The sequence below is a fragment of the Rhinolophus sinicus genome, linkage group LG05 (assembly GCF_036562045.2).
Source record: "Rhinolophus sinicus isolate RSC01 linkage group LG05, ASM3656204v1, whole genome shotgun sequence".
NCBI classification, from domain to species: Eukaryota; Metazoa; Chordata; class Mammalia; order Chiroptera; family Rhinolophidae; genus Rhinolophus; species Rhinolophus sinicus.
Genome location: NC_133755.1, coordinates 176,528,868 through 176,541,804, shown reverse-complemented (window position 1 = coordinate 176,541,804; position 12,937 = coordinate 176,528,868). Strand labels below are relative to the sequence as shown.

At 49.7% G+C, this 12,937-nt stretch overlaps 1 protein-coding gene across 2 annotated transcripts in view; it reads right to left on the bottom strand.

Moving 5' to 3' along the window:
• The window catches only part of TMEM181 (transmembrane protein 181), a 63,309-nt gene that overhangs the window by 47,127 nt on the left and 3,245 nt on the right, over positions 1–12,937 (bottom strand). Inside the window, exon 1 of one of the 2 annotated variants that reach the window (XM_019749187.2) lies at positions 1,074–1,256. The exons of the other annotated variant lie outside the window; for it this stretch is intronic. Within the exon in view, the coding sequence (XP_019604746.2) occupies positions 1,074–1,081 (8 nt within the window). The 5' untranslated portion in view covers positions 1,082–1,256. Of the gene's footprint in view, positions 1–1,073; positions 1,257–12,937 lie in introns of those variants that run through there. 2 annotated transcript variants of the gene reach the window in all.

Genomic DNA, 12,937 nt, shown 5'->3' with positions numbered 1-12,937 from the left:
TCCAAGGAGCGCTGACATTTGATGCGGGCCTGGTTTCCTATGCTGCGCTCAAGTCAGAAACTTCAGAGGCCGCGGGAGGAAGGAACTTTCCGCACATCACATGTGTTTGCATTCAGGCAAAAGCATGGATCTTACTTCTCTATGTCCACAGTCAGAGAAATCAGCAGAGGTCCAATCAAACCTCTCCGGCCCCTAACACCCCAAGTACTCAGACAAACAGTCCTGTCTTAAGGCTGCCCTCGATCGTGGGAACCTGCCTTCCGAAGCCCGTGTCACAGACTCTGCTCCACAGCGCAGACTTGGCCATTCCTTCTCTTCTCCATGGCTTCCTGCAACTCGGGTGCACAAGTTCTTTTTAATTTATTCTGCTCTTCCGGATGCCCCATGGAGGACACCCAGGGGGCTGCTGCGACAGAAGCAAGCTGTAGGGACCGCGTCTGTGGGGCCCTGGACCGGTTTTTCCTCATTAAAACCCCTGAACTTCACAGAAGTAATGAGGCCCCAAGTCATGCGACTGTAAAACTCCTAAGACTCAGAGTCCCGGAGATCTGAAGAGGCTGTGGCTGGCTCCCAACGCGCCAGCCGCACAAAGCCATCGGGAAGTGCCTCGCTTCACCAGGCGCGCTGCTCCCAATGGAGAGCTGATGAATGGGGCCAGTGCCGGCCAGAGGGGGCTGGGGCTAGGCCGGGGTGGCGCGAGGCCCCCGCAGGCACAGGCCACTCCTCAGCCATCCCACCCGCGCTGTCCTGGGGCAGGACGGGGGTCGGCCGGTTCTCCCCAGCGCGAGCAGGAACAGAGCTCCGCAAGGGCCCCCCAGGCACGCTCCGCCGGGGCCGCTCCGGGAGCCCCGACCCCGCTCCACTACTCACTACAGCCGGGCGGGCAGGCCGGCGGGGGCCCTGCGCCGAGCTCCCCCCGCCCATCGTAAACCCGGCGGCGCTCCCTCCCGCGCCCGGGAGCTCTACGTGGGCGGAGAGCCCCGCAGCTGGGCTCCTGGGAACCCGAAGTCGGAGCCCCAACTCCGGGCCCGGGCGCCTGGGTCCCCCGCCCGTCGTCCCCGGCCGCCACTCACCGTTCCATCGCGGCGCCCCGGGCCTCGCCTCCGGCCCGCGCCCGAGCCCACCTGGCGCCGCACGACAGCCGAGCCGTGGCCGGAGGACAGCGGCCGCGAGCAGCGGGCTCCGTGAACTCGTCAGAGCGCGACGCGCAGCCGCGGTCACGTGCGCGGAAGCGGCTCGCGCGGCGGTGGGAGGGGCCCGCGGGCGAGGGAGGGAGCGCGCGGCTCGGGCGGTGGGGGCGAGTGGAGGGGGGGGGTCCGCGGTCAGGTTGGGGGCGCAGCTAGTGGGGGCTGTGGGGCCCGCGTAGACGGGCAGGACCCCGCTTCTGAGCCCATAACAGGCTGCGCGAGGTGCGTCTACCTACCCCGAGCCTCTTGAGCGCAGAGGTCCACCCTGAGCCAGGGCTCCGTCAAGGGTTCACGAATGAGGGAAGGAACGAACGAACGAACGAGCGAAAGAATGAATGGATTGACTCTTACTCCCTGTCCCTAGCGGAGGGCACAACACAGTAACTCATTCGCCCTCCTACTTCCAGGACGTCATCTTAATGGGGTATAAGAATGGGCGGAGGGAGTCCATGAATGCTCTATGTTGTCTGAAAGATATTATGGGTGTTTGGATTTTTCTGGGGAGACAATCTATAGCTTTCCATATTCCCAGCGGTTCGTGACTGCAAACAGATTAAAATCCAGGGCAAAACTCTGACACCCGTACGTGATGACAAGAGAACTTCTTCTGGTACCTTCTGAAATCCTTTTCTAGGCTACAGCTACCACAGGATGCAGATTTTCCATCCCCAGTACAAGCGCTGTCACCCAGGAAGGACGCCGGTGTGGCTCCCTCATGCCACAGAGCTGAAAATGTAACTGAGGGCAAGTGCTGGATCCGCTGAGGCACAGGTGAACTGAGTGTCAGAGCACAATCGCTGTGGCAGCTGTTGCTACACCGGGGGTGAGATTAGCCGCCCAAGAGCACCTTCTTGAGTGAGGATCCTGGCTCACAGTTACACATTTCTGTAATCAAGAACGGAGGAGGGCCACGGTTTGGATATTTCCAAAGATCTGTTTGGAGCATTGGTGAAAATGTCCCGTCCCCATGTTGCTGTGGATTTAAAGTCAAACTGAATGAGGAAAATAAAAGACTCAAGCTTCCTTCCTAATGTATCTTCATTCTTTCACTAAACTGTCAACAAGCTTAGTATTGGCGGGAGATACCAACATGAACAAGATACAGTGACCGGCCCTCAGCAAACGTGCAGGCAAAGTAAGTTAACCAAACTAAGTGTGACAAGCACAGATTGCTACACTGGGGAAGGGCACCTAATTCACCTAGGCCTGGGTGGAGAAAAGGTAGGCAAGAGAATGCATGACATTTGGGCTGATCTCCAGGGAGGGAAGGGAGGTTAGGAATTTGGAGGGAAAGGGGGGATAGATAGCAGGCAAAGCAGCAGTCTGAACAGAGTGCATAATTATGACAAGAAATTCCATCAGCAGTCTGAATCCTAAACCCCAACTCTTCAAGGAACCATAACAAGAAATTAGTCCTCGAATCCTTTTCACAGACATTCGGAGGGAAAGGGCATCGTCTAAGCAGCAGCTGCCACTCAGCACTCAGAAAGAGCTGGACTTCACGTATGACTTTTCATGTGATACCTTCTAGTTCTAAAATGTTGGAAACTAATTCAGAAAATAGTTTAGACTCTGAGAGGACTAAACAAACACATTTGCTGTATGCGTGTAGCCAGAGGCAGGCAGTTTTACCTCCCATGCAAAGCAGCCTTATCTGGTGCAGAAATACCTGCTCCAAGGACTGTGCCAGATGCCTGCTCTCTCCTGTGACATCTCCACAGACCCCTGCTGTTTTCATATGATTCCAGATTTTAAAAGAGTTAACATTTCTGAGGCCCAAACTGCCTCTGGGTAACTTCTCCCTATTGGTCCTAACCCCTCAGCTGCTGTCCAGTGTCACTTAGATCACACTTTTTCTCGTTTATGTTTTCTTCCCACATTATCGGTGATGGAAAAGGAAATAGAAGAGTGCGGTGACAGTGTACATGACAAAGGGAGAGGGACCTAACATATCCTGAGGCTCCGAGAAAGCTCTTCTGATCTGTCAACCACGTGTCTCATGAGATTCCTCCAGGTCACCTTCAGCCTTCCCTCCTCTGAGCACGCCTCTGCTTGGAAACTTCCTCTTTAAGTTCAGAATGCAACACAGTTCACATGGGGTCTGTATCGGCCTAAGAATGAGTTCATATTTTGGCAGCTGCAGCCCATCCAGCCTCCTGGGCTCTAGCAACGAATCCTCTCAACAACTTGATGAGTTATCAATGGTCATTATCCTCATTTTACAGATAAGAAACTGAGGCCTAAAGAAGTTAAGTGATTTTCTCAGGGACTTCTGGTAAGAACCCAGGATGACCTGACCCCAACGTGGGACCTCCAGTGTTGGTGTCCCACGCGTTTCACGAATGTGACTGGGCCATGCTGACCAGCTGAGGTCAGCTGCAAGGGGACCACCAGCTACTGTCTCTTTAATTAAAGACACTCAACCCACATTTATTTATTAAAAAGCCTTCTAAAATCCAGTTATACTGTGTCCACAGCATTTCCAAATAATATCATTTAACTGGGAAATTTGATCTATGAGTAAGTGAGTATATATGCATTTGAAACCCTCACTTCTTTCAAAAAGGGCCAAGATGTCAGAAACTAGATTGGTCTGACACCACCTATTCTTAGAAAAACCCTTACTCATACCTAATGTTCATGTCATATTCTAAAGGCCAACAAACCATCCTTTTAAATAATTCCCTTCTAGAATAGGACCAGAGTCAAGCCCACCCGTCTGGAGTTCGCTGACTCCATTCACTGCCCTTTCTCAAAGTTGGTAGCAACAACTCAAGGGGCCCATCTGCAAATGCCTTTGATACCTTAGGAAATCAGTTGTCTGTTCCAAGGACTCTTACTCACTTTCCAACTTAACAAGTGACATTTGTCTAGCACTTTGTAAATATGCCTTTATGATCTCCTCACCTATCTTGTTAATAATAATCAGTAATGGCTAACACTGAGTATTCATGCTCTAGTTGGGCACTGAGTTAAATGAGAACAAAACAGAAACAGCTTATTCCAATTCTCCCTAACCCATTGTCTTAGTCAACTGGGCTGCATTACAAAATACCATACATACACAATAGAAATCTAGTGTCTCACAGTTCCAGAGGCTAGAAGTCCAAGGTTCTGGCCAATTTAATTTCTAGTGAGGACTCTCTTCCTGGCTTGCAGACAGCTGCCTTCCTGCTGCCTTTCCTCAGTGTGTGCGTGAGGGAAGAGAGAGAGAGAGAGAGAGAGAGAGAGAGAATGTCTCTTTTCATAAAGATACTAATCCTATCAGCTCAGGGCCCACCCTTATGACCTCATTTAACCTTAATTACTTCCTTACTCCAAACACAGCCACAGTGGAGATTAGGACCTCAACACATGAATTTGAAGGTTTTTACCCATCCTGGGTTCTTACCAGTAGTTCCGGAGAAAATCTCTTAACTTCATTAGGTCTCCCTTATGAATGCAGTGGACACAAAATTTGGTCCACAACATCTCTAAATGGAAGATTTCTTTAAAAGGAAAATTGACCTATATATAATCAGTGCACAGACTATACAAGAATTTGGTAACAACAACTCTGATTGCCACTCTTTGCTTTAAGGCAAGAAAATCCCAGTCTTGACCTTCCCTTAGCATGACTCTAGTTGATGAGAGTTGACATGAGCGACATCTTTGGCCTGTGGTTTGACAGCCGCTGGACTGCCGTGTTCAGCTGGCTCACCTTCTCTCCAACAAGCAGAGCATGAGCGAGGCTCCTCCACCAGGGGCTCAGTTCTCTCCCTGTACTGCCTTCCTCCACAAGCCCCTCCCGTCATTTGAAGACGGCCTCACGCCTTTCTGCCCACTTGTAGCATCAAATGTGGGAGCTTACTTCTCTCATTGTCTTCTTTACTCCTAAGAACTGATCCTTAGAAGCAAGGGTCTAACTCCTGTTGGTTCAAATGCCTCATCTTGCTTACCAAGCTTAGTAATGCCAGGAGCACAGACATTCTGCTCAGCAGTTACTGACACTATGAATTGGTTTGGCTTCCTTATCAATGTACTTGTTCCCATTACAGATTGCTGCCTAACGGACCACCCTAACATGTAGTAGCTGTGTTACTTATCTATTACTACATAACAAATTACCCCGGAACTTTGTGGCTTGAAACAACATTATCTGGCAGTGGCTCTGGGTTGGAAATCTGGGCACAGCCTAACTGGGTCCCTTGGCTCAGGCTCTTTCAAAGGCTGAGTCAGGTGTCAGCCTGGGCTGAAGCTTTCTCAAGGCTCAACTGGGGAAGGACCAGCCACCAAGGTCACACACGGGGCTGTTGGCAGGATCTGGTGCCTCCTGGGCTGTTGGCCGGAGGCCACTCTCAGCTCCTTGGCATGTGGGCTCTCCATAGGGCAGCTTACGACATGGTAGCTTTGCTTCAAACGAGTGAGCAAATGAGAAGAACCAATGAGAGTGAGAGCAAAATGGAAATCACCTCATATCACAAGCGACATCCCATCACTTTAGCTCTGTTCCTTTCTTTAGAAGCAAATCACAGGTCCATCCAACATTCAAGGAGTGGGGATCATGCAAGGGCGTGGATACCAGGAGGTGTGGGGTCACCGGGGGCCATTTAGGTGGCACCTTCTCTGGTAGCTTGAAACGACAGTTTATGATCTCTGTGGTTTGGTGTGTTGACTAAGCTCAGCTGGGCGGTTCTTGCTGGGGTTTCTCTTAGGAAAGGAGTGAGATGACATTTGGGGCTGTATCATCTGAAGACTGGGCATCCAAAATGGCATCCTCAGCCAGCAGTGGGGGCTCCTTGGTCTATGGGGTGGAGGGGACAGGGGCTGGGAACTACGTGAACCTTCACCAGGGTGGCTCAGTAGGGAAGCAAGGCACAGGCCATGGTGGCAGTGGGATGGGCAGATATGCGCCCAGCAGATCTAAGGTTCCTGTGCACTGGATCCGGTACAAAGGGGTGGAGAAGGTTTGAAATGCCATTGCAAAGACTGGGGAAACGAGTGGCCTAGGAAAACCTAGTGGGCTTTGGGGACTTTGTTGAGGGCCCAGCTGAGGTCCATGATCTCACAGTAATGGTGACGTCCACTAATGCCTGCCTGGAGGTGATTTCCTCCTGCAAATGAGCAGTGTAAGCAGAGAGGGGAGTACCGGGGGCTCCCAGGCAGCTGAGACAAAAGGACAGAGGAGCAATTAGCTTAGGACGGTGGGCCTCAAAATTTGCTGAAGTGGGAATCACTTGGAGAGCCTTAAAAAGTCCCAAGGCCCAGGCTGAACTAGCCAGAGTCTCTGAGTGGGGTGGGACCTAGGAATCCTCACGTATGAAAACAAGTTCCACAGTGGCTCTTACGCAGGCTAAAGTTGCAGAGCCCTGTGGGATTCGGCTTCATGCTGCCTCTGCTGTTACACTGACCCTGCATTGCCCTAAGGAGACTTTCGACTTTTTTTTTTTTTTTTTCAGACCAAGTTCTCACAATGGAGCTTGTACCTTATTCTTTTTTCTTTCCCACTTTTGGATCCAGCTCTGATAACTGGAATTTTGTTTTATTCTCTACGCCTGACACCCTTGAAACATTCTAGAACTTCTAGGCCTCTACGTGAAGGTAGAAGTGTCAAATGCTTTGCTACTCTGTGTGGTCCACAGACAGGCAGCAGCTGGGAGCAGACTCTCAGCCCAGAGCTACTGAACCAGAGTCTGCACTGAACAGGGGCCCCAGGGACACACACTGGCTGGGAGAATGAAAGAAGACAATGCGTGCTTTGTGCATGTCAGGCCCTCTCTTCTACAAAGACTGGAGTCCTTTCTTGGAGCCTTAGTACAGGAAGGTGAGAACCCTCACTGCCACCAGCCACCTGTCTTTCCTGCTCCTGGTTCTCCATTGCCAAGCACATCATGGGGCTTCCAAACCCAACTTTTTCCTGGCCATCTGCCTGTAGGCTCTTCTATAATCTGCTTTCTGTCCACTGGATTTTGCTCTTGGTATCAAACAGTTGTAATTCCACGTCCCAGCCCTCCCAGCATACCCAAACTGGCCATAATTGAATACCCCATCTTTTTTTTCTTTTTTTTTTTAAGGAGGATGTAGCTCACAGTGGCCCATGTGGGGATTGAACTAGCAACCTTGATGTTATTAGCTCTAAGCAACTGAGCTAATCGGCCGCCCCTTGAATGCCCTATCTTTAGAGTCAGTGCTTTGTTGAGGGCTGCACAGATCTTGTTTCCGAGTCATCTAAATTCTGGAATCTTCTACCACAGTGTTTAGAAGCAAGGACTACGAGGAAACACAGATTGGGGTTTGAATTCTGGCTCTAAAATGTAACCAGGGACAAATTACTTGGTCTTTGTACACCTCATTTTCCTCATAGGGTTGTTGGGAAGATTCAACAAGGAAGACAATATGTGTAAATTCTTAGCCCAGGACCTGACACATGGTGAGTACTCAATAACAGGGTGGCAATTTTAATATCTGACAATATAATTCAAGGGACAAAAAGGCAAGAAGAGAAGTCTGTTATATACATAAATATACCCAACAATACAGCCTCAGAATATATCAGCCTCTGACTTTGTGATTAGAGGAAGAGCCAAGAGAAGATGACAGACTCAAGATTGGAAATGATGTCCAAACCTGGAGGGGAAAATAAGGTGAATGAAGTATTGGCCCACATAAATAGAAATACTACCTCTAGATCAAGGGAGGTATGATATGCCCATTTCTGTCCTGGGCCAACCATCAGACAGAGGGATTAGTTCTGGATGCCACATCCTGAGAGCAGGAAAGAGCCCTCAAATGAAAGTTACAGGAAGCTGAAATCTGTCTTAATATGGGAACATTGTCATAATTGGAGCTAGTTTAGTGGAGACAGCGGTAGAGGGAATACCATTTTCATGGACACTTCAGGGGGAAAGAGGTTGGCCAATGAAACATTAAGGTCCTTCAAACTTGAGTATTCTCAGATCACATGATCCCCGCAAATAAATCAGTCTCATATTCAAAGAATGCAGAGGAGATGAGTCTTCATTTTTTTTATAAATTATAGATCCCCTGTTCAGTGCTATCCATAACCCAATGCGTAGTCCATGCCCTAACATCAAGAAATCCCTCTAAAACCCCTTCTTTAGATCCTTCGTAGGTCACCATGACATTCTGAAACATGCCTGTGGCAGCCCAAGGCCAGGGAAAAAGAAAGAAAGTTAAAGTCTTAACTGCAGAAATCTACACATTGAAAACAGGAAGGCACACATCAGACCCGGACCAGAAGCCGGCTCACGGGCAGAGGTGGGTGGGAAAGGTGACTCAGTCTTTTGGCAACCAGCACATTCTGCCATTTCTAACCCAGGTCTTCATCCCTGAGAAGCAGAACATTCATGCCCTTCCTGGGCCAGGCGAGGATGTCAGAAGGCTCCCCACTGCTGCCAATCTTCCTCCGACTCGCTGTGAGACTGTGAGAGCAGGAGGCACATTGTCCTCTCACAGTGAGCAATCCAATAGAGAGGTTCGCAGATTTGGCCTTGGACTTGAATTTAAATTTTGAATCTCACCTGAGTATTCTATTTTCTGGACCATATAGCTTATTGAGAAACACCCCAAATATTCCTGAATCGGACCTGGCTTTAAGCCATTGTCCCAAGGCCAAGACAAAGAATGGAAGTCATGGGAAGACTGGGGGCACATCCTGATGCTCTAACTGGGGTTCCCAGGGTGACAAAGATCCACGTCTAGGCTCTGGGGGCCCGTGCTCACCGTCTCCTTTTGACCTGGAAAGCTGCCAGACAGGTAATGAGAGCTGCTAGTATCTGGTTCATATGATACAACTTTTCTCAATTCGCACACCAATAATGCCTGGAGGAAAGAGTCATTCTGTCACATGTGTAACCCATGTGATAGGTGGTTTGAGGCAATAAACAGTAATATCTCCAAGTACTTTTGCTGGGGATGGTGAATGCTTTAGTCATAACGCCATGACTTTGGGGAAATGTAGGGTCCATTTTAAGTTCAAACAATAAACAGGAAGAGACTCTGCCTAAGAAGCTTGGAAACCAGGCAGAGGATGAGGAGGTAGGAGGGGAAGATGAGAGAAGGGTGATGCTGGAGCCCCTGCAGGAACAAAAGAGGGTTCCAGCTCTGGGTCAGAGTCTTCAGGATTATACAGAGCGAGGGCCTGAAAGGGGCCACTGGGTTTACGGCTTAGAGATCACTGATGACTTGGGCAAGAGCAGCTCCCAGACGTGTGGTGAGTTCCACGCTTTCAAGGCGGAGCAAGGAAAAGACAGACCACCAGGTGGCAGTGTTGTACAGCAGCTTCACTGCGTGGCACTTGGACAGACTGCAGATGGGGGAGGTCCCTCTCAGCAGGACACCATTCAGGGAAAGTGGTCAGAGCCAGCCACCACCCAGAAGGGGGAGAGGGGACTCAGAGAGGTGGTTCCATGTCCGGTCACTGAGCAGTAAGGCCAGGAGACTGGCTCACAGAGACAGTTTGGGGTATGTTATAGCCACAGGGTTTGTCACATCTATGACCAGCAGATGTTAGGTGCAACATCTTCCCAGGTAAGCAAGGCAGGCAGACTCTAAATGGCTAAAAATACGCGATATTTAAAGCAATTGGGTGTGTAAGACTTTGAGTTAGTCATCAGTGGGAGTGAGTTAAGCAACTTCTATGAAATAAGTGAAGAAACAAACAACATGGGAGCCGACATGCAGGGGCCATCTTTAACTCCTTGACATGACAACATGGTGGGGTGGGGGGAGGAAGACAGACCGACGTGTTGAAGAAGGCAGTGCGGTCGTCCCAAAGGAGGCTGGGCTGAGGGAAGTTTGTTTGGACAAAGAGTTGTAAGCAGATGGGAAGGAGTCAGAGTTGAGGGAAAGACTGAGACATGAGAACAAGAGGGGATAAATGATGGAGGAAGATCCCCGAGCTTGGGAGGGGAGAGCCATCAGGAGTAGAGGGGACGGGTGCTACCCTGGGGGACAGCACGAAGACATGGCTATATCTGGGGGAGCTGACTGTCCTGGCACCCACCACTGGGCCCTCATACACGTGTTTGCTCAGGTTCTTGGACCCTGGCTCATCTGGGGCCTGTATCTTGCCCCCAAAAATAACAGCCTCCCTCACCGAGCCATGCAGGTTTAATGGAATTCTTTGTCTACCTTTCACATGATGGAGATAGAGTGGCTGGTTCTAAAAATCACAGTCTCATCAGGGCTACTTATCATTTCTACCCACCTCAAAAGAAACAAAAGACAGAGAGACATGTCAGGACGCAAGAGTCACAGTGAGTGTTCTCCAATAACTTGAAAACAAGGAGAACAGTTCGCCCACTGAAATGTCAACACTAAAATCAGTACGGATGGGTTGAGGTAGAGATATGCAAGTTGGCTTTAATTTTTAAAAAATGGTTCTTGGGGCGGCCAGATGGCTCAGTTGGTTAGAGCGCGAGCTCTGAACAACAGGGTTGCTGGTTCGATTCCCACATGGGCCAGTGAGCTGCGCCCTCCACAACTAGATTGAAAACAACGAACTGCCACTGAGCTTCCAGAGGCGCAGCTGAATGGCTCAGTGGGTTACAGTGTGAGCTCTCAACAACAAGGTTGCTGGTTCAATTCCCACATGGGATGGTGGGCTGCACCCCCTGCAACTAAAGATTGAAAATGGTGACTGGACTTGGAGCTGAGCTGCACCCTCCACAACTAGATCAAAGGACAATGACTTGGAGCTGATGGGCCCTGGAGAAACACACTGTTCCTTAATATTCCCCAATAAAATTAAAAAAGAAAAAAAAAGAAGTGGTCTCAGACCTTTAAACCTGACTGTAATCTGACCATATGTAATGATCCAAAAAGGCAGGTTGGTCAGCCTAGATGTGTGGAAATGAGAGAATCAGCCAAGGTCATCGCTGATCTTGGCCACTGAGCTTTGTGGCGGAGGAAGGGAGCCCTGACTGATGACCTCCGATATCCTGTCCACGGAGGAGTGGATGCACCAAGCTCTCTCAGCCTGAAACTCTCGAACATTCCACTCACCCTTCAATGGTTCTCCATCCCCCCAGAGACCCAGCCTGGCTAATTAAATCATAATCCTTGAGGGTACAGCCTGGGCATTTGTGCTTTCAAAAGCTCCCCAAAGTGATTCGGCCGTGTGGCCAGTATTAAGAATCCCTGATTTAAGTAATTCCCCTGCCCTGACGCCATGCCCACCATTTTCTGTGTTCTCATGGGTTTGCATCAGCCAGTTAAATAAACTGGCATCTGATTCTGTACATTAGTCCAGAGCTTTGTTCATGTGAAGCCTTCAATGGAAACAGGTCTTCTCCCCGTGGGTTGGCTAAACAGGCCAGCTGAGGGCCAGGCCTGGGCCCTGATGAATTCACTGAGGTGATGAAATGTTGCCTCCGGAAGCCTCTTGGGTGAGGACAGCCCGGGGATGTGTCTTCACTGGCCCAGAAAACCCACGCCCAACTTCATTACTCCCATATTTTACAGAGGTAAAGTATTAACACGAGAAATGAAGTATTGACCAGTGAAATGGCCAAGCACAAATTCGCCAAGAACTGAGCGCTAGAGGGACACATGTACTGCCCTTCACGTTTCTGTGCCCTTCACCATGTATGCCATGCTCACAGCTGCCTGCCTGCCTGGCATGCATTCCCCACATCTTATTCCTAACAGAACCCCCCTTTGGTTTAGCTGTGTGCCCCTCCTGCCTTGGAGACCTGTGCCTCAGGGGAAAGGGCTCCACCTTCCGCTCCTGGGCTCTCTGGGTCCTGATGTCTAATTCCAGCCCCTTGCCAGGGCAGCAAAGGGCAGTAAAGGGAAGGCCCCAATGACATCGATGAGACACAGGAGTCGGCTTTCTTTTCAGCTTTCTATGGAAGGATAATAAACATACAGGAAGTACACAGATCGTGCGTACAGCTCGATAAATGCTCACAGATTGAATACACCTGTGTAACCGGCACTCAGATCAAAAAGCAAACTATTACCAGTGCCCAGAAAACCGTTTTCTGCTCCCTTCCATTCACTGTCCCCTCAGCGTAATCCTGGACTCTAGCAATGGACAGTCATTGTGCTTGTTTTATACTTTTTTATACAATGGAATCAAGCAGAATGTACTCCCCGTGTCTGGCTCCTTTGGCTCACATTATGTGTGTGTGAGACTCATCTCTATTGTTGTGTGCAGCTATAAGTTGTTTACTTTTATTGCTGTGTTATATCCCATTATGGAATGAGCCAAGTTCCCCATTGTGCTGTTGATGGGCGTTTGGCTGCTTTCCAGTGTAGGAGTATGAGAAACCGGGCTGCTGTGAACACTGTACACCTGTCCATCGATGGGCAACTGTGTGCCTTCTGTAGGGCATACGCTTAAGAGGGGCTGCGGGGCCAAAGGCGTGTGTATGTGATGTGTAAAGCAGTGTAGGAGATACTGTAGGACAGTCTCCACAGCGAGGGCACCAACGTACCCTCCCATCTGCGGGGCACGAGAGTTCCATCCTCATCAATACATCTGTCTTCTTCATTTTTACCCTTTTGGTGGGGGAATAGTGGAGAGTCAAGAAGTTGTGTCGTGGGCTTCAAGATTTTCCTTTCCTTTTTAGAGCACTAGAGAGAAAATCAGCCAGGCCTCTGCCACGGGTGTGAATGAGAAGCAAAAGCCCACATGATTAGGACTGGCCAATGGCAGCCAACTGCAGCCACGATAAAGAGAAAGAATTAATGACATCATTACATTAACTCAATCCACTCCCTTATGGTTTGGGCCGGGTCCTTTG